At 50.7% G+C, this 19,493-nt stretch overlaps 2 protein-coding genes across 2 annotated transcripts; one reads left to right on the top strand and one right to left on the bottom strand.

The window, feature by feature from the left end:
- Positions 1–748: 748 nt before the first annotated feature.
- NUU61_008850 (uncharacterized protein) lies at positions 749–2,285 on the bottom strand (the record flags this gene model as incomplete). Its single annotated transcript, XM_056659375.1, is given in 3 exon segments — positions 749–1,402; positions 1,420–1,628; positions 1,640–2,285. The coding sequence occupies 3 exon segments, from the start codon at positions 2,283–2,285 to the stop codon at positions 749–751; spliced, it is 1,509 nt and encodes a 502-aa protein (XP_056507668.1).
- A 1,160-nt stretch (positions 2,286–3,445) lies between these two features.
- Positions 3,446–19,099, top strand: sidC (nonribosomal siderophore peptide synthase SidC; the record flags this gene model as incomplete). Its single annotated transcript, XM_056659374.1, has 7 exons — positions 3,446–7,763; positions 7,820–8,068; positions 8,126–8,310; positions 8,364–10,754; positions 10,809–12,008; positions 12,081–14,112; positions 14,169–19,099. 7 exons carry the CDS (start codon positions 3,446–3,448, stop codon positions 19,097–19,099), a joined length of 15,306 nt encoding a protein of 5,101 aa, XP_056507667.1.
- Between the last annotated feature and the right edge of the window lie 394 nt (positions 19,100–19,493).

The raw sequence follows: 19,493 nt of genomic DNA, 5'->3' as shown, positions 1-19,493 counted from the left end.
AAGGATATGTGTCACGAGAAAGAGGGTCCATCGGTGTCATTTCGCACCCGACTTCGGCCGCGTGTTTCTGATCAGATAAAATTTTTTTCGCGTTATCTGATGGCACCATGCATGGAGATGGACCCACTCTTGGCCTTGGTGCATCTTGGCCAGGGTTTCCGCACAGTGGCTTTTTTTTTCCTTTTCTTTTCTTTCTTGCCAAGAGCCAAATTACACTGGTACTCAGTGTTTTACGGTGTACGATCGGCACGATCAGCATCGCTTACGGGGGTTTACTGGTCTGGGTTGGAAAGGGAAAAAAAAAGAAGAAGAGAAGAGAACAGAAGCGTATTTTGCGCGGTTTCCGATGCGTTTCGGGTCCACTTGACACGAAAAGAAGAAAGAAAAAGACCGCATGGGGCTCGACACGGTCTCTGCGTGTTGAGATCCATTCGATTGCCACGCCACGGTCTTCAGCAGACTTTACTCTGTCTGGAGACCCCGAGGGCTGATCGTAGTGACACATCGATATTGCTCATTACATGTATGTAGCAGAAGCCATGATGAAATGTGGAGGAGACAAGAAAGGAAAAGTCTCCAGTTCCGTTGGAGAACCGACATTAGCTTAGTCCCAAATAGACCATCTAAACGAACACTCTCTAAGGTTGTGTTTCACAGGGAATCCATCCACAGCCTCCGTTGATTTTCTTTTCTTTGGAATTTGATTTGACGTGTACCCAAATCTCAAGGAATCTTGACCGCCGAACCTTCACAGCATGGCGCGCAACCGGGTGTCCTGCACCGAGAGCTGATCGCCAAACATCGAGTTGACAATCTCGCCGCCCCGCACCGAAAGTACCGACAGCAGGCTGTCACTCAGCCCGTGGGTCTGCTCGTTGCAACCCTGCAGCCAGATGCCTGCTTGTGCGCTGACCTTCCTGGGGTCCAGCGTGACGCGGTAATCTCGGCCGGGGCTCCAAGCTGCCTGACCCGCCGGTCGCAGTGCACGTACCTGGTCTAGCATTGCCTCGTGCGCATCGCGGTGGTACCCCGTGGCCACCATCATCGCGTCGACCTCCAGCACCTCGTTGCCCTCGGTCTCATCTTGGACTGACTTGACGTGGACGCGCATGCGGCTCGACGGCTGGTGGTGCTCGACGCGGGCCACTTTGCGTTCTGGCAGGATGCGGTGCTGCCACTGTGTTTCGTCGGGGTTCTGCACCCGCTGCAGGTACATGTCGTGGTAGATTTGTTCAATGAGTTCCAGCCGCACCACACTGTAGTTGGTTGCCTTGTCTGTCACAATGCGTTGCTTTCGCTCTTCGGGGGACAGGTGGAAGAAGCTGTCGACGCGTTCTGGGTTGAAGATTTCGTTCACACTAATGAGATGACCTAGGTTAGTTGTAATGCACTTTGTTTTCCTCTTCGCTTGAAAGATACGTACAATGGGGAATCGTCGCTGGGCCGTAGGGCCGAATCACGGAGAATCAGTGTTGTTCGCGAATTGGGATACCGTCGGTGCAGGTCGTTGAAGATTTCCGCGGCGCTCTGGCCGCTACCCACAACGGCAATGTTGTAGGCCTCGGACTCGTTCTTCAGCATGGCCGGCAGCGTGGTGCAGTACTTGGACGAGTGAATGATGCGCGGGTCTTGCGGGAACCCGGGGGCATCTTGGCCCGACCACCAATGGCTAGGACCACCTTGCGCGCTCTCCGGGCCGAGGTCTGGCCCGTCGCAACATTGCGCGAGTGCACGGTAAAGTAGTCGACCTCCCCACGGGCATCCGTCTGACCAGGAACCACCTCCACTACCTCCTCGCCGTATCCCACCACATTCTCAAAGCGTTGAGCACACCACCGCATATAATCCTCAAACTCCATTCGGGCCGGAAGGAAGGTGCCCAGGTTGGTGAAGTGGATCAGGCGGTCCTTGTGGTGCAGGTAGTTGAGGAAGGTGAAGCTGCTGCGCGGATCCCGGAGCGTGGCCAGGTCCTTGATGAAGGAGATTTGCATGCGCGAGCCCGGTACTAGCATCCCCGAGTGCCAGGCAAACTGCTTCTGGCGCTCGAGGAAGCATACCTTGGGTGTCCAGCTGGGCCCGGATGCACCGCGGCCCAGTGCGGGATCCATGGCATCATGCAGCGCAATGCCGATGGCCAGAGATGCCGGGCCAAATCCCACACAAAGCAAGTCGTGCATCTCGTCGGCTGGCGTTGATCGCAGCAGCGATTGATCGGCTGGGGCTTGTGCGCGGGTTGCCATCTCATCCGGCGAGGCCAGCTCGGGTCTCCGAGAAATCGGTTCCATGGGCGCGCAAAGGAAAAAGGCAACAAAAATTATGAAGGAAAAAGAAAAAAGGAGTGAAGAAAAGAGAGACGATCCCAGGAAATTAAATCATAGGAGAATTTCAAAAAAAAAGGAGGAATAAAAATAACAGGCGAGCGGACCTCCCCCGTTATTTACACGGACTCCAAAGCCGATCAGCCAGGAAAGTTGTCGGATCGAGGCGACTTCTTGACAAGTGCGTTTTCGGTTCCAAATGCCGTGAATAAATCAGATAATCGTAGTGGAGCCCTGTATAATATCGCGGTATTATTGCGGTTTCCCGGTTATCAATCAGTATCCACATGGAAATTATCTCGGGAGTTTTTTTGGTGTAAAATCCATGGACTTACATCCATGGGCCGAGTATATTTTCATATTAAATCCACTAGACAGCATTTCATCTTCTCTTCAGACCCCATATAATCCGCTCAGGCCCGATGTCGGCACAAAGTGTGCAGGAATACTGAACGCACGTACAGTGGGGGCCTGCACCTCGTGCCCCACGCCTTGGGGGGAGAAAGATGGTTTCAAAAACCTATTTTTTGCATTTTCCGTGCATCAACGCATTAACTTTGCTGGGTATGGGTATGGTATTGGTCATATTCTCCTATTGCACATCTTGACACACTTGACGGGTAAATGCGATGGCTATAGAATCATGGACCCCTCTAAATATAAAAGTAGATAGAAATTAGAATAGATGATAATAGATGACAATATAAGGAATATATGATACAAAACAAAAAGGAAGCAAATATAAAAATCACATGAAATGGAAGAAAAAAAAAATTGAAAAAAAAAAAATTACACTGGATACCTGAACCAGGCACCACATCGAAACCCACTTTCCTCTAACTCTCTCTCTCTCCAACCTCCAATTTCCGCGCTTGTCTCGGTCGATGGATGCCACTCTCCCCTCGGCCGTATTTCATTTTTACTCGCTAACCACCCTCCCTTTTGTGACCACGAGCCCTCTCTGCTGCCGCGAAAGCAAAGACCTCTCGCTCCCACGCGCCTACCACTTGCAGAAGACCCTGGTTGCTTAGTAGCCACTCATATTTCCCCTAATAAGCGACCTCATCCCCTCCTAACTATAAGCATCGCTGGATCATGCAAGACTGAGTTTCTTAAGAAAGCTCGTCATGGATCGTTTCACCCCATTTCCTGCCGTCACAAGGGAAGACGGCGATGTGCTGGCTCCCGCAGTCATTCCATGGCAGGTGGATGCTGTTCCGATTCCCTCGGAATGTCTTGCTCTGTCATGGGCTATTATATTGCGCGCATTTACTACCGATGAAACCCCGGTCTTCCTGCTAAATGGAGCTCCGGTCAAGGCAGATCCATCGGCTGAAACCATCCAGCAGGCAACGTTGGATGAAGTGTCCGCTCGATCCGCAAAGTACACTGCAGTGGTGACCGAGGCCCATTTGTCTTCGTCCGTTGAGCCCTTGCCTACGTTGCTGTGGACCCTGGATTTTGCAACGCAGTCGGGTGCGTTGCATTCGGCTGGGGGTATGGACGATTCGTTCTTGCACCAACTGGGAAGGCAGCTCAGGCAGATTGTGAACCAGCAAGTGTCGCGAGCTGGTATTCATCTAGAGTTACCTGTTTCTGAACTTCCTGCCCTGTCGATTGCAAACCCCTCGCCCCGTACGTTACCGGGGCCTCCACTTCTCCATGAGCTGGCCCTCGGCCAGTCCCAGAGCGCGGGTCACGCCATTGAATTTCTTGCCGCGGATGGAAACATCCGCTGCCTGTCGTACCATGCCTTGGACCGGCTTTCGTCGAAGCTAGCGGCTGAAATCGTCGCGGCTTCCGCAGCCGTGGCGAACGACGCGAAGAAAAAGGTGGTCCCCGTGCTGCTTCCCCAGTCTGTGGAATTGTACATTTCATGGCTGGGGATTCTCAAGTCTGGAGCAGCATTCTGTCCATTGAACATCGATGCGCCACTGGACCGGATCGAGTTCATCTTGCAAGATGTAGCGGCATCGGTTGTGATCACACAAGATGCCCTTGCAGCCAAAATACCACAGGATGAACGCCTGGCGGTTCTTACAGTGGATGAACTTGCAATCAAAGATGGCAAGACAATAGAGCCCCGTGTGGAACAGGGTACTTCTTCAGATTTGGCCTATGTGATGTACACCTCCGGATCGACCGGCCGGCCCAAAGGTGTTGGAGTTTCACATCTGGCTGCCACCCAGTCGCTGCTTGCCCATAATGACTTGATACCCCCGTTTGAACGATTTTTGCAGTTTGCATCGCCGACGTTTGACGTCTCCGTCTTTGAAGTCTTCTTTCCTTTCATGCGGGGCGCGACCCTCATTGGAGCTGAACGAGAGCACATGCTGCTCGATATCTCCCATGTCATGACCGAAATGCGAGTGGACGCCGCCGAGTTGACCCCTACCGTCGCAGGAGAATTGCTGCGCACACGAGCCGCAGCACCCTCTCTCCGAGTCCTGCTGACGATTGGCGAAATGCTCACGCAGCATGTGGTGGACGAGTTTGGTCAGTCGCACAGTGCAGATAGCCTTCTTCATGGGATGTACGGTCCTACTGAGGCGGCGATTCATTGCACTGCAGCCACCCACTTCCAGGCCCAATCCCGCGTCAACCTTATTGGAAAGCCATTCCAAACGGTTTCCGCATATATCATGTCACTTGAATCCGAAGAAGGATCACCCACCGGAGAGCCCCAGGCCCTTCCACTGGGGCAGATTGGAGAGCTCGTGGTGGGCGGACCCCAGCTGGCAGACGGGTACATCAACCGACCTGAAGAAAATGCCAAAGCCTTTATCCAAAGTACTTCACATGGCCGGCTCTACCGGACTGGCGACAAAGCTCGTATGCTACCTACCGGGGAGATCGAATGCTTTGGACGAATTTCCAGTGGTCAAGTGAAGCTCAGAGGTCAGCGGATCGAGCTTGGAGAGATTGAGCATGTTATTTGTAGAGCACCAGATGTTCGAGCTGCTGTCGCCATCGTGAGTGGCGGGAGCTTGATTGCATTCGTGCTAGTCAACGACAAAGGAACCACTGACAGTAAGCTCCGAGACGCATGTCGCCAATTACTCCCTCGGTTTATGGTCCCGGGTGAATTTGTGCTTGTCAACCAGTTTCCACAGCTTCCATCCGGAAAAATCGACCGTAAGGGATTGGAGGCCGACTTTCTCCGTCACCGGGCCGCTGCACCAGCTGTCGACCAAGAACCGTTTCGGGATGAACTCGAAGAGACGATTGTGTCTTGTGCAGCGGATGTAATAGGCCGGCAACCCTCGTCCACTGAAAGTCTAGTTGCCGCTGGCCTTGACTCTTTGGCTGCCATTCGCCTTGCTTCCCATCTGCTAGACGCTGGAATTTGCCTGGATGTGGGAAAGCTGTTAGCGGCTGACTGTGTGGAAGAAATATGGCACGTTGCAAAGGATCTGGAGACTTCGCAAGTGGCCGAGGACAAGTATGAAGGCCTTCAAACAATCCGCCAACTGGTGGCGGATGCTGGTAGCACGAGGGTCGAATCGCTTGGGTTGGGCTCAGAGGTCACGGCGGTTGAACCATGTAGCCATATTCAGCAGGCCATGATACTGGAGACAGCCCGAGATCAGAAGGCATATTGCAATTGGGTTGAGTTGCAATTCGAGCCCTCGATCAACCTAGCCGCCGCGAAGAATGCGTTCATGAAAGTGGTGGATCGCTACGACATTTTGCGGTCTGGGTTTGTGGAAATTGGGCTCAAGGATCACGCATATGGCCGCTTTACCTGGAATCTCTCAAGTGACAATGTCTTCCATGAGTGCGAGGAGTTTGACTACGACGTGAGTTTGAGTGCAGATCAAGATCTCCTCAATCCTGTCAGGGTCCAATTTCGGACAGGAAGAGAGAAGCTTCACGTGCTTGTGCATATCCACCATTCCATCTATGATGGTTGGTCCTGGCAGTTGATTCTGAAGGAGCTTCATGGTATCCTGCTAGGAGAAGAGCTCGTTCAAAGACCTGCATACCATATCGTGACGGACTTCTTCATCGAATACAAAATGGGCGAATCAGCCAAGGAGGCTTCGACCTTCTGGCGGGATCAACTCCAAGGGTCATCTCCTGCAAACTTCCCAAATTTCCATGGAAGGCTGGATGTTTTGCCCGGGACGGAGGAGACGACTCGCATGCTTGAAGTCCCGATGTCAAAACTCAACGAAGTTTCGCACGTCCTTCGAGTGAGCAGGCAGACTATATTTCAGGCTGCATTCTGCTATGTTTTAGCATCTTACCTCGGGACTGGTGACGTGGTTTTCGGCACCGTTTTTTCAGGCCGCACGTTACCAGTCAAAGGAATTGAGACGGTCCTTGGGCCCTGCATCAGGACACTGCCAACACGTATGGATCTTGACAAGATGCAGGATGTCACAGATCTGTTTTTGGCAATCCAGAATCTGAACCACAAGTCTCTCGAGCACGGCAGTCTTCCTCTTCAAGATATCAAAAAGGCTTCCGGTATCGGACTAGATCAGAGCCTTTTTGACAGTGCTCTGGTGTGGCAGGAGAGCATCTGGTCCAACGAAAACCACAGCAATTTGTTCCACGAAGTTGGGGCTGCAGAATTCTTGGAATTCGCGTTGTTGCTAGAGTTTGAGCCTCAGGAGATTGGTATTCACGCAAAGGCCACATACCAGAGATCAGTTTTGTCTCAGGAACAGGCGAATATTTTGTTGGAGCAGGTTGATTGCGTGGCGTCGATTCTCCTCAACTCCCCGGATCTTTCAATCCCTCAAATTCCTTGTCATCTCCCGCCATCGACATTGTCACTCCACAGAGCGACATTTGAAAAACAGACCAATCCTCCTCGTCTTTCCTCTAGTGTCGATGCGATTGCCTCTGTTGATCCCGGCCGTACAGCCGTGGAATTTATGCTTCCCCAAGAGCCGGGATCCAATGTCTCGAAATCTGAAAGAGTCACCTATGGTCAATTGCAAGCGCGGGCGAATCGCCTCGCCCATCATCTGCTAGATATGGGAGTCGCCAAATCTGATTTGGTTGCAATTATTTTGGACAAGTCCCTGGAATTCTACGTCTGCATGCTCGCTGTTGTGAAGGTTGGAGCTGGCCTTGTGCCCTTGACCCTTCAGGATTCTTTCCAGACGCTTCAAAGCACTCTGACAGCGGCAAGACCCAAGTTTTGCATCGTCAGTCCGCTCACAGAGTCCATGTTTACTTTGGATTCTTTGGAATTTATGCATGTAATTGGCTTGCCTGATTTTGAAGTCGACTCTTATCACAGCAATCCTACTACCACCAACGAGGGATCCGATGTTGCTTATACCGAAACCAGGCCTACAGGCAATGGCTTTACGGAGCATCAGTTCATTTCATACCACAATCTGCAAACCAACATCGATGTGCTTATGGACCTATTTCCAACATTTCCAGAGTCAAAGATTCTGCAGGCGGCTCCTCAGGCATCGGGTGGTCAGTGTTTGAATGAATTTATTGCCTTCGTTGATCGATCACTAACAGCTATGTAGCCTCAATTTTTGAAACCTTCTTCGCATGGCAGAAAGGAATGACATTGTGCTCAACCCCAGACAACTTCCTGACTCAAAACGCACGGCAGGCTATCGCAGCCATGGGCGTGACTCACCTCCATATTACCCCGACAATGGCCTCACATCTAGAGCCACAAGACGTGCCTACAGTGCAACATTTGCTTGCATCGGGCGAGGCATTGACTGCAAAGGTTCATCGGGACTGGGCTGGAAGGGGGCTCCATCAAGGTATTTAAAGAGCTGGCTACGTCCTCTTTTTTACTTCTACTAATTCCCTTGACAAAGGTTACCTCAATCGTGGCTTAACCAATGTCTGCACTTTCTACAAAGGCGTTGAAGCTTCAACTTTGACAGCCAATGTCGGCAGACCATTAAATAATACATCTGCCATGATTGCAGCAGACCAAGAACCATTCCATCCGCTTCCGCGAGGTGCGGTTGGAGAGATATGCTTTGGTGGGGATCAAGTTGTAAGTTTTCGAGAATATTGCTTCCCCGACTCAGACTAACATTTTAATCTAAGGGGCATGCATCCTTGGACAAGGAAAGTTCCACCGCAGGGAGATTCGTGGATCACCCTGAGCTAGGTAAAGTATATAGGACCGGTCAATTTGGCAGAATTCTTCCCAATGGGTCCCTTATCCTCCAGAGACGCGACCAGGTAAAGCTGAATGGCCAACACATCGTTCTCGAAGAGGTTGATCGTGCCCTTATCTCTTCAGAACTGGTTCAAAACTCCGTGAGCATGGTTCTTAACAACCCAATTTCGAGCCAACAGTGCCTGGTTGCGTTCTGGATTCCCTCTGCTCATGCTCGCCAGTCTACGGGCTCCCTCCGGTTTGACTCGGTGGTCAATGATTTATCTAAAAAGCTTAGCTCAAGGCTTTCTTCACATATGGTTCCCTCACTCCTGGTTCCAATGGAAGAGATACCTATGACCGAGACTTACAGAACCGATTATTCGGAGTTGCAGCGAAAGATCGAGCAAATGACACCAGAGCAACTTCGGCTGTTTTCACCCGCGGTGGAGGCTCATGAGAATGACGAGAATCTTTCTGATCTTGAGAAGACTATTGCAGTTGCTCTTTCAGAAGTCACTGGTGTCGATCAACGCAATATACGCAGGCAGACATCGTTCTACAAGCTGGGACTGGATTCTTTGTCTGCCATATCTTTCTCACGCAGGTTACAAGAACTTGGTTGCGAAAGGCTTGCTGTGTCTACCATACTGCGCTATAGCTCTGTTGCTCAACTTGCGGAGGTTGTTCCTTCGATGGCCACCAGGAACCAGCCCAAAGAGTATATGCAACAGCTCCCGGGTGCGTTCGACAAGAGTTGGATCCTTCAAGTCGAGAATGAGCTCAGAACCTCAGGCAAAGAGGCCCGAAATGTGTACCCCTGTACGCCATTGCAGGAGGCTATGCTTGCGGCTGAATCCGATAGCCACTCGGCCTACTTCAACCATCTATTATTGCGTGTGCACGTCGATATCAAGACTTTGAAGACTGCATGGATTCAAATGTTGCAGCGACATGACATTCTCCGAACCTGCTTCCGGCCAACCACTGACCAACATTTCGCCTATGCCCAGGTTGTCCTGGATAGTGCAAATTTGCCCTGGACGCATGCCGAAACATCCACTTTTGAGCTGGACCAGGATGTCAACAGGAGCAAGTCGAAATTCGAGGGTCAATCTCCAGTCAATGGAGAGCTGCCTTACTCGTTGGTTCTATTCACGGACTCCGCGGCACAAAAGGCACATCTTCTTTTGTCTATCCACCACGCACTCTATGATGGAGAAGGCATAATGCAATTATTGCACGAACTTGAGCTCTTTATTTCTGGGAATAATCTGCCAGAAATAACGCCATTTTACCGGTTTATCGGGTACATGCTTTCTGCCAACTCAGAAACATCGGATGAATATTGGGATCGGTATTTGTCTGGGGTGTCACCGAGTCTGCTATCCATGCCAAAGGAGGCCAAGAATCTTGCGAACGAATCAGTGTCGCAGCAAATCCACATCCAAGTGAGCGGTCCTTTCGATTCATTCAAACAGCGATGCAAAGACCTCTCAGTGGCGCCTTTGAACGTTTTTCATGCGGCGTGGGCCAGATTGCTCTCATTGTATGCCAATACCTCTGATGTCTGCTTCGGCAATGTGTTCGGTTGTCGAACTATTCCTTTGGATGGGGCGGATCAAATAGTTGGACCTTGTTTCAACACGCTGCCAGTACGAGTCAAGTTCTCTTCCACTGCAACGAACAGAGACATCATGGGGAGCTCACAGAGGTCCAATAATGAAATCTTGCCCCATCAGCTCAGCCCGTTGCGGCGCATTCAAAGGCGTACATTCAATGATGGGTCTCATCTCTTCGACACTCTGGTTGTCCTCCAGAATCGGAGCACCCAGCTTGACTCGAGCGTATGGGAGCTTCTTCGCGACGAGGGAAACATGGGATTCCCGCTCGTCTGCGAGATTGTTCCCGATGACACAGAAAACAACATCCATATCTGCCTCCACTTCCAAACATCATACATTGCCCATGATGTGGCCAAGAAAATTGCGCATGACTTTGTGGCTCTTGTTGACCACACCACCCAATATCCCTCGGCCCAGGCCTCCGATCAACGACCATTGGGGGCCGATATTCCTCGAATCTTTAAAGGAAGAGATCCACGTAAATCCAACGCCGTCAATTATGTGTCAACCACGACCCAGATATCACGTCCCTGGTCTCACCAAGAAGAGGCAGTGCGGGACATTCTTTGCAAGTTCTCAGAATTCAACCCCGAGGCCGTGTCGCAGGAAACCACGATTTTCCAGCTTGGGCTGGACAGCATCAATGCCGTTCAAATATCTGCCACACTGCGGGATTTGGGCTACAAAGTCTCGGCTGGGGACCTTCTTGAGGTAAGGAAAATGTGCGGGTATTCGTTCATGTAGCTCGGGACTAACCTTTGCTAGGCTGCTTCTATTGAGAGTATTGCATCGCTTCTAACTTCCAGTGAAAAAAGCGTCAAGGAAGACGAATTCGACTTCTCTGCTTTCGAAAATGAGTATCTGCAATCCACCTCTGAGCAGCTTGGTATTTCACGAAAGGCAGTGCAGTCTTTGCGGCCGTGCACGCCAATTCAGAACGGCATGCTGGCGATGTTCACCCATTCCCATGGTGATATTTACTTCAACCGAATGACATTGAAGTTCTCAGTGCCACTTAACAAAGGTCTACTGAAGGAAGCTTGGTCTCGAGTGATGGCCCAGCACGAGATGCTCCGCACTGGTTTTGTCCAGCTGCGCAATCAACAATACCCATTTGCCATGGTTACGTACCATGAAGGCATTGAACTCCCCTGGTATGAAGCTAGGGACACTGCCGCAGATGCTGTCAATCTTCAAGAAAAGCATGTATTGGAAAACCTCCACCAGCCTCCTTGGAAAATCGATGTTGAGTCCTGCGAGACCGTTAAGGAGATCCATTTCTCTGCGCTTCACGCCATTTATGATGCCCAATCTTTGACTTCAATCTTTTCCGATGTTTCGGCAGTATACGAAGGAAAAACTCTAGCAAAGCCTCCTTCAATTACTGCAACTCTTGGGCCCATCTTAATTGAGAGTCGAGCGCAGAATGATGAGGCCCAGGCCTTTTGGCAGGGACTAGCTACAGAGGTGCATTCTTGCAAATTCCCTGACTTGCATCCTATTCGGACCGAAAAGAAGAAATTGCTCGTTGGCTCAATCCGCTGTTCACAGTCTCGAAGGGCTCTCGAAGATGCTTGTCGAGACATCGGTGTGACACTGCAAGCGGCCGGCCAAGCAGCCTGGGCTCGATTACTCGCTGCATACACCGGTGAATTGAATGTTGTCTTTGGAACGGTTCTTTCTGGCCGCAATTTGTCGGCCGCTGCCCAGGAAGCTGTTTTCCCATGCTTGGTGACCGTGCCCTCTCCTCTGCACATCGAAGGAACCAACCGTGATCTTCTGAGCCGCACATTGAAGATGAATGCATCCTTGTTGAATAATCAATTTACCCCACTGTCCCAGATCCAACGCTGGATGGGCAGCGATGAACCTCTCTTCGACACTTTGTTCGTCTACCAGAAATTCACATCCAAAAAGGAAGACTCCCAACACTGGGAGGTATTTGATGAAGAGACAAAGATTGATGTATGCATTCATATACTTTGCAACCATATGAGCCTTTCGATATACTCGATATGGGACTAACCTTTTGTATAGTATCCGGTGTCTTTGGAGCTGATCCCGCACTCGACTGATCTTGAGGTCAGAATCAACTACAAGAGCGACGTTCTTCCAGAAGAGCAGGCAAAGATTCTGTTGGAGCAGTACGAAAGATTCTTGGAGAATACTGTCTTCTCGGCGGACTCGAGCTCCGAGGATTACTCTTCCGTGGGAAGCAGGTTGCTGTCTGTCAGTCAGGCCAAGGACGAGACCATTCCATCCTCCGTCTCTCTGTTGCACCAATTTGTCGAAAACAACGCCCAAAACCTCCCAGGCAAGACCGCATTCGAATTTGCGTTTGGAAGTTCAGCAGAGAATTTGCAGAAGAAGACATGGACCTACCGGGAGCTGAATGAGAATGGCAATCGAATTGCCCATTTTCTACAGACCAAAGGAACCCTTCCCGGTGGAATGGTCGCCATATGCTTCGACAAGTGTCCCGAAGCTTCGATGGCAATTCTGGGTATCTTAAAAGCTGGCTGTGCGTACGTGGCTATTGATCCCACGGCTCCCATCTCTCGCAAGCAGTTTATCTTGGAGGATTCTGGGACTCAACTTCTCCTCTCCCATCTACCAAAGAAAGCGGAACTGGAGGGCCTCTCGGGTGTTGAAATTCAAACCCTCGATGAGCCGGGCCTGCTTGATGGCCTCTCAGTCGCGCGGCCTCTGCTTTCTCGGGCAATCGAGCCGAACGATACATGCTACTGTCTGTACACATCCGGCACAACTGGAACTCCCAAGGGCTGTGAGATCACACATGGAAACGCCGTACAAGCGATGTTGGCATTCCAAAGATTGTTCTCAGGCCACTGGAATGAAGACTCTCGATGGCTCCAGTTTGCGTCCTTCCACTTCGATGTCAGTGTTCTCGAACAGTATTGGAGTTGGAGTGTTGGAATTTGCGTTACCTCATGCCCTCGAGATCTCCTGTTCGAGGATCTGCCAGGCACCATTCAAAAGCTTCAAATCACACACATCGATCTGACGCCGAGTCTGGCAAGATTGGTTCACCCCGATGAGGTTCCTTCGCTGTGCCAAGGTGTGTTTATCACTGGTGGTGAGCAGCTGAAACAAGAAATTCTTGACGCATGGGGCCGACATGGGGTCATTTACAATGGTTATGGACCGACAGAGGTCACTATCGGGTGCACTATGCTTCCGAGAATGTCCGCCAAGGACAAACCTTCTAACATTGGACCGCAGTTCGATAACGTGGGCTCATATGTTTTCCGTCCGGGCTCATCGACACCTGTTTTGCGAGGCGGCATCGGTGAGCTCTGTGTTTCAGGACCTCTTGTTGGGAAGGGCTATCTGAACCGGGCAGAGCTTACCAAAGAGAGATTCCAAAGCCTTCCTGGATCTGGAGATCGCATCTACCGAACTGGTGACCTTGTCAGGATCCTTCATGATGGCAGTTTCCAGTTCCTTGGCCGCATTGATGACCAAGTCAAGCTCCGTGGCCAGCGACTTGAGATCGGGGAGATCAACGAAGTCATGAAGCAAGCAACTCCTGAGCTTAACGAAGTGGCCACCTTGGTGATCAAGCATCCAAAACAATCCAAGGATCAGCTTGTCTCCTTCGTTACTCGAGTCACTGACGACAAGACACTTCGGGGCGTGAAAGTCCATTCCTCTGAAGAGGATCGAAAGTTGCTCTCGACAATCAAGACTGCTTGCCATGCACATCTTCCAGGGTACATGGTGCCCACTCACATTATTCCTATGAGCCTCTTCCCTCTGTCAGCCAACAACAAGGCTGATATGAAGGTCTTAAAAAGCATATATCAAGATCTTTCTCTCGAAGACATTCAGAAACTGACTTCCATGAGTGTCAACCGGACCACGGATAGTGCACAAGAACAGTCAATAATATCTATCTTGGCAAAATTCGTGGGATCCACTGACCAGACAATTTCGTCGTGGTCGAGCATCTACGAACTGGGCCTCGACTCTATCTCCGTGATAGCATTCTCCAGGAGTCTCAGAGAAGCCGGGTTCCCTCAGGCCCAGCCATCTTTGATTATGAAACGTGAGTTTTGGCCCTTATTTAATACTGTATTTCGTCTAATTGGTTATATTGTCTAGATCCCACCATCACAGGAATGGCCTCCGCTTTACAGATGTCTACGACTGCCTCTGATTCACTCGAAACACTTCACAAGAATTCGAAACAAGCCATCGAGGCCTTTGAACACAAGCACTTTGCTTCTCTCGTTGAGAATATTGGGATCTCCGACGAGGACATCGAGAGAATTGCCCCTTGCACTCCACTCCAGGAAGGTATTATATATCATTTCCTGTCGAGTGACACGCCTTTGTACTGCTCTTCCTTCACCTTTGAGCTTCGTTCTTCAGTCAATCTTGAGGCTTTGCAGGCAGCCTGGATCCAGACTCAAAAAGAGGTTCAGATGTTGCGGGCTCGATTCTCTCCTTCCCCTGATGGCTATGCTCAAGTCATCCTGAAAAAGGACAGACTGCCTTGGTTTTCCACCACGGTAGACTCCGAAGAGAGCATTGAAACTGCGCGACAACAACAAACCCAGCAATGGATTTCAAACCTCGATGGTCTCTCTACAATATCGTGGGAGATCGGAGTGATAATTTGCCCTGGAAAATCGTTGATGTTCCTGAACATCTTCCACGCTCTCTATGATGGCAACAGTCTGGTTCTTCTTCTTGAATTGGCTGCTCGAAACTACTTGAACCAAGAACAAACCTCTCCCCAAGCCCCCAATTTCCTGGATGTGTTGCACTTAGGCCCACTTTGCAAAGACCCCTCCGCAAAGGCCTTTTGGACAGAACACCTTGCAGGTTGTCAAAATCGGGCCTTGGCCGGGATGCATCATGAGAGCACTTCTTCAATTCTTCAAAAGACCCAAATTAATGTGACAGAACATTTGGACCATCTAAGGAAGTCCCTCAACGTCACCGAGCAAGCGGTTCTCCATGCCTGTTGGCTGCTCACCCTCCAGCAGCATTACTCGTTTGTGCCTCCGCTTGGGATCATCGCTTCAGGTCGTACAATTGATGTACCCGGCATTGGAGATACTATCGGACCTCTTTTCAACACCATCCCGAGCAATGTTCAATTCCGTGGTTTGGAAACTTGGTCGGATGTTGCTCGCCGGTGTCATGAATACCATGTTTCCACGATTCCGTTCCAGTACTCTGCACTTCGAGACATTGTGAAATGGCTGGGCAAGAACTCTGACGAAAGACTCTTTGACTCTCTGTTTGTCTTCCAGAGGGAAACCACTGATATCGAATCTGTGACTGAAGCATTGTGGCACCCACTCGATTCAGAAGCACAACACGAATACCCATTGGCGTTTGAAATTGTGAGAAACGGCACTAAATCGTTGACAGTCACCGTTGCCGCAAAGAGCCATGTACTTTCCTCGGACGCGGCGCAGCAGATCCTTTCCAGCTTCGAGCGACATTTGTCTGAGTTCGCGCAAAACCCCGACAGGGAACTGCCCCAGACCAACGGAATATTGCCGCGAGAGGAAGTTCAAACAAACGGTGAAATCGTTGAGCCACAACAGCATTTGAACTCTTCGGCAAAGAGCGAGGACTCTGGATTCCAGTGGACAACTCAAGCTTATACAATCCGCGATGTCATTGCAACCCTTGCTGGGGTAGAGCCACAAACTGTCAGCGAGCAAACATCCATTTTCGAAGTTGGACTCGACAGTATCGATGCAATTAAGTTGTCCTCCCGACTGGGCAAATCTGGAATCAAGATTCCAGTGAGTGCTATAATGCGTCATCGAACAGTTAAAGCCATGACCGAGCAGCTGGGGACGGCAACTCATCATGAACAAAATGGGACAACCGCTTTACTGGATCAAACTGAGAAGTCTCTCAGTCAGTTCCTGGCGAGTGAATGTCTTGTCCCTGAAGATGCCAATCGAATCCTCCCAGCTACACCGATCCAGGAAGCAATGGTTGCCGAAATGGTTGCTTCAGGTTACCAGCACTACTACAACCATGAGATCCTCCAACTTGAACCAGACGCAAGTATTGAAAAGCTTCAAGAGGCATGGAGAGCGGTTGTTAAGGCCAACCCCATACTTCGTACTTCGTTTGTTGAAGTCTCGGATCCGAAGATATCTGCTTCTTACGCCCAGATCGTCCACAGCGAAGATCATTTCGACTTCCAGTCGGTTACCCTACATGGTGCATCTGTGGATACGATTATAGAAAAGCAACGGGCGAGGATACTCACGGATCTCGCTGGCCGCCCACCAATGACTGTCACAGTTGTTGTGGACGGAGATGCTCGGTATCTGGTTTTGTCAATTTCGCATGCTCTCTATGATGGGTGGTCGATTCATCTGCTCCATGAGGATGTTGCCAAATTTTACGCCGGCCAGACTTGCCATCGTCCGTCGCCAGATGCCGTTCTTGAACAGATCATAGCATCATCCGGTGATCGAGCGCTTAGGTTCTGGAGAGCAACGCTATCCAACTTTGTTCCGAAATCTTTCCCAGCCGGAGAACACTCCGTCAAAGATTCGGATCTTGTTCATCGTACAGAGAGACTACTGTCTGTTCCTCTTCGTAAAGCCGAAGCATTTTGCAAGCAGCATGGCGTTACTGTCCAGTCACTCCTGGTCAGCTGCTGGTCCCTTGTACTGGCAGGCTATACCATGACGCTGGATGTGGCTTTCGGACTCGTCCTATCTGGCCGGCAAATGGCCGATTCTGAACATGTGATGTTCCCAACAATGAACACAGTAGCCATGCGTGTCATTTTGCATGGAAGCCGTTCGGAATTGGTGAAATACGTGCACGAATCTTTGGTCGAAATTTCGGAACACCAGCATTTCCCACTGCGACGGGCGAGACCGGATGCAAAGTCACGACAATTGTTCGACACGCTTTTCATATACCAGAGGAGACCGACAGAGGATCTTCAAACAGGACAGAGTCTGTACAAGCCGATGGGCGGTGCATCGAAGGTCGAATACCCAGTCTGTGCCGAGATCGAAGGTGTTGGAGAAACTCTTGTTGGCCGCGTAGCTTGCCGTGGGAGTGCCTTGGGAGAAAAGGACACCACAGAGCTTTTGGAGCGGATGTCGCATGTCTTAACATTAATCATTGACCAACCAGGCCAAAAGACGGTGGATTTCACTGAAGATGGCATGGGAATTTGCGGAAGCCCAGTTTTCCAAGAAGCCAAACCTCAAACGCCTGCAATTGATGCAAAGCCCAAGGTATCTAGCAAAACAAAATGGTCGTCGATCGAGTGCAAGATTCGCAATGTTCTTTCTGCTGTTTCTGGGGTGTCTGAGACATCAATCGACAAGGATTCAACTATCTTCCAGCTTGGGCTAGACAGCATCAGCGCCATCAAGGTGACGGCCCTTCTGAAGAAACAATGTGTCAAGCTCGCCGTCAGTGACATGCTCAGAGCTGGTACAATCGAGAACATGGCCCGAGTGGCGAACAGAAACAGCGTGGAAATCACACCCGCGGATTTATCCAACGCCCTCAGTGCTTCGCTTGATGGTATCGACATGACCGCACTGCTCCAGTCTGCCGGTGTTGATCCAGAGCGGGTTCAAAAGGCATTCCCGGCAACTGCAGGGCAAGCTTATTTCCTCTCTATGCACGCCTTGAATCCAATGATGTTCTATCCAGAGTTCTACTACACAGCATCTACGAAGCTGAGCGAAGCGTTGCTTGAAAGAGCTTGGGCTTGCCTCGTCGATCAAACTCCCATGTTGCGGACTGCCTTCCTCCCTACCAGCCATCCACGATTGCCGTATGCCCAAATCGTGCTGGATTCAGTGCAGACCCCTGTCGTCTGGCATAGCCCGTCAGATCATCAAGTTGCCTCGATGAAATCTAGGCGAGAGCCCCGCTCGGTGCCGGTGACTCTGCATGCATGTCAAACCAACGATGGTACGGCGCTAATTCTCCAGATTCATCATGCGCTCTATGATGCTGTGAGCCTGCCGTATATTATAGACCGGTTGTCTCAGCTGTGCAGCCAAGAAAAGCCATCCGAGACACCATCTGGCATTGATGACCTCTCACAGCTTGTGGCATTCCAGCACGTTCATTCGCCCGTGGAGATTCGGCGGCAATTCTGGCAACAATATCTGGACTCCGCTACAATCGATGAGTCCCCTGCAAAACCGGTGGGTGGTTTTGGTGCCGTTCAGCACTATTATCGACCAGGGCTTGTCTCAAAGATGTCCCGTATTGAAATAGCCGCCAACCACCAGGGCCTCAGTATCCAAGCTATCTTCTTGGCCGTCTATGCCCGAGTGCATGCCCAGAACTTCGCAGCAGTGAACAAATCCCACGAGAAACTTCACAAACAGTTTGTGGTTGGACTGTATCTGGCAAATCGGTCTTATGCTACGGAGGGGTTGTCTGAGCTTGTTGCTCCCACTGTCAATATTGTACCGCTACGCCTCGACAACAAACTCCACGGGACTGATGACACCCTCTTTGCCGCTGCTCGGCGAATCCAAGATGACATCAACGAGATCAGTAGGGTGGAGCACGCCGGGGTGTCTCTCATGGAAATTGCCAAGTGGACTGGCGTGCGAATCGACACCTGCATCAACTTCCTGCGACTGCCCGAGCTGAACGAGTCCCACGACGCCAATGAGAGTGGGCGAGTGACTCTCCAAGCTGTTTCGCGCGAGACATTTGAGAAGATGAGAGGATTCATTCGCTGCGACGACGGCCAGGCTCAAACTAACGGTGAGACTGCAACACCGTCGGGTTTCACCGCTTCAACGGCGGCTATCGCAGATGTCTTCCGCGTAAGTGACCAACCACACCCTGACCTTACACACTGCGAGAACTTCGCACTAACCAAATTTCTCCGGGTGCAACAGCCAACGATTGACGTGGAGGCTGCCATTCGCGAAGGACGACTGGATTTCGGGCTCTTCGCGCCCGACAGTCGACTTGATCGTAAAACTGCTGAGCGGGTGATGGAAGATATGCGGCAAGAGATGAGCGTGTTGGCAGAAGCGCCAGACTCGACATAGACTTCCCACAGCCAAGGAAGTATGCGACTGTTTGTTTTGGTTTCCTTTGGGTGCTACGCAACGAGATCTCCTTTTCTGTGCATATATTGGAGTTGGGTATTTTTGGTCTTGAATATTTTTTTTGTTCTTCTTGTTCTTGTTCTTCTTTTTGTTTATTTATTTTCTTTTTCAATAGATCAAATTTCCCGGGGATCTTTCCATGTGATGTGTTTGACAAGTTGACGGGAGACCCACGCGACGGGCACAGGCCGATCAACCGAAGTTGCACGACGGGGATGAGCTGCAGGTACCGTCGAGATTTTCGCATCCTTCGTCCTACCTCTGCAGAAGCATTGGAGCTACTCTCAAGCCGGATGTTGTTTCCTAGCAAAGAACCGCGATCAATCAGATGGGC

Source organism: Penicillium alfredii, assembly GCF_028826965.1.
Source record: "Penicillium alfredii strain IBT 34128 chromosome Unknown utg000011l_segment0_segment0, whole genome shotgun sequence".
NCBI lineage: Eukaryota > Fungi > Ascomycota > Eurotiomycetes > Eurotiales > Aspergillaceae > Penicillium > Penicillium alfredii.
The sequence above is the reverse complement of the archived record's forward strand: the minus strand, read 5'-3'. Positions and strand labels throughout refer to the sequence as shown.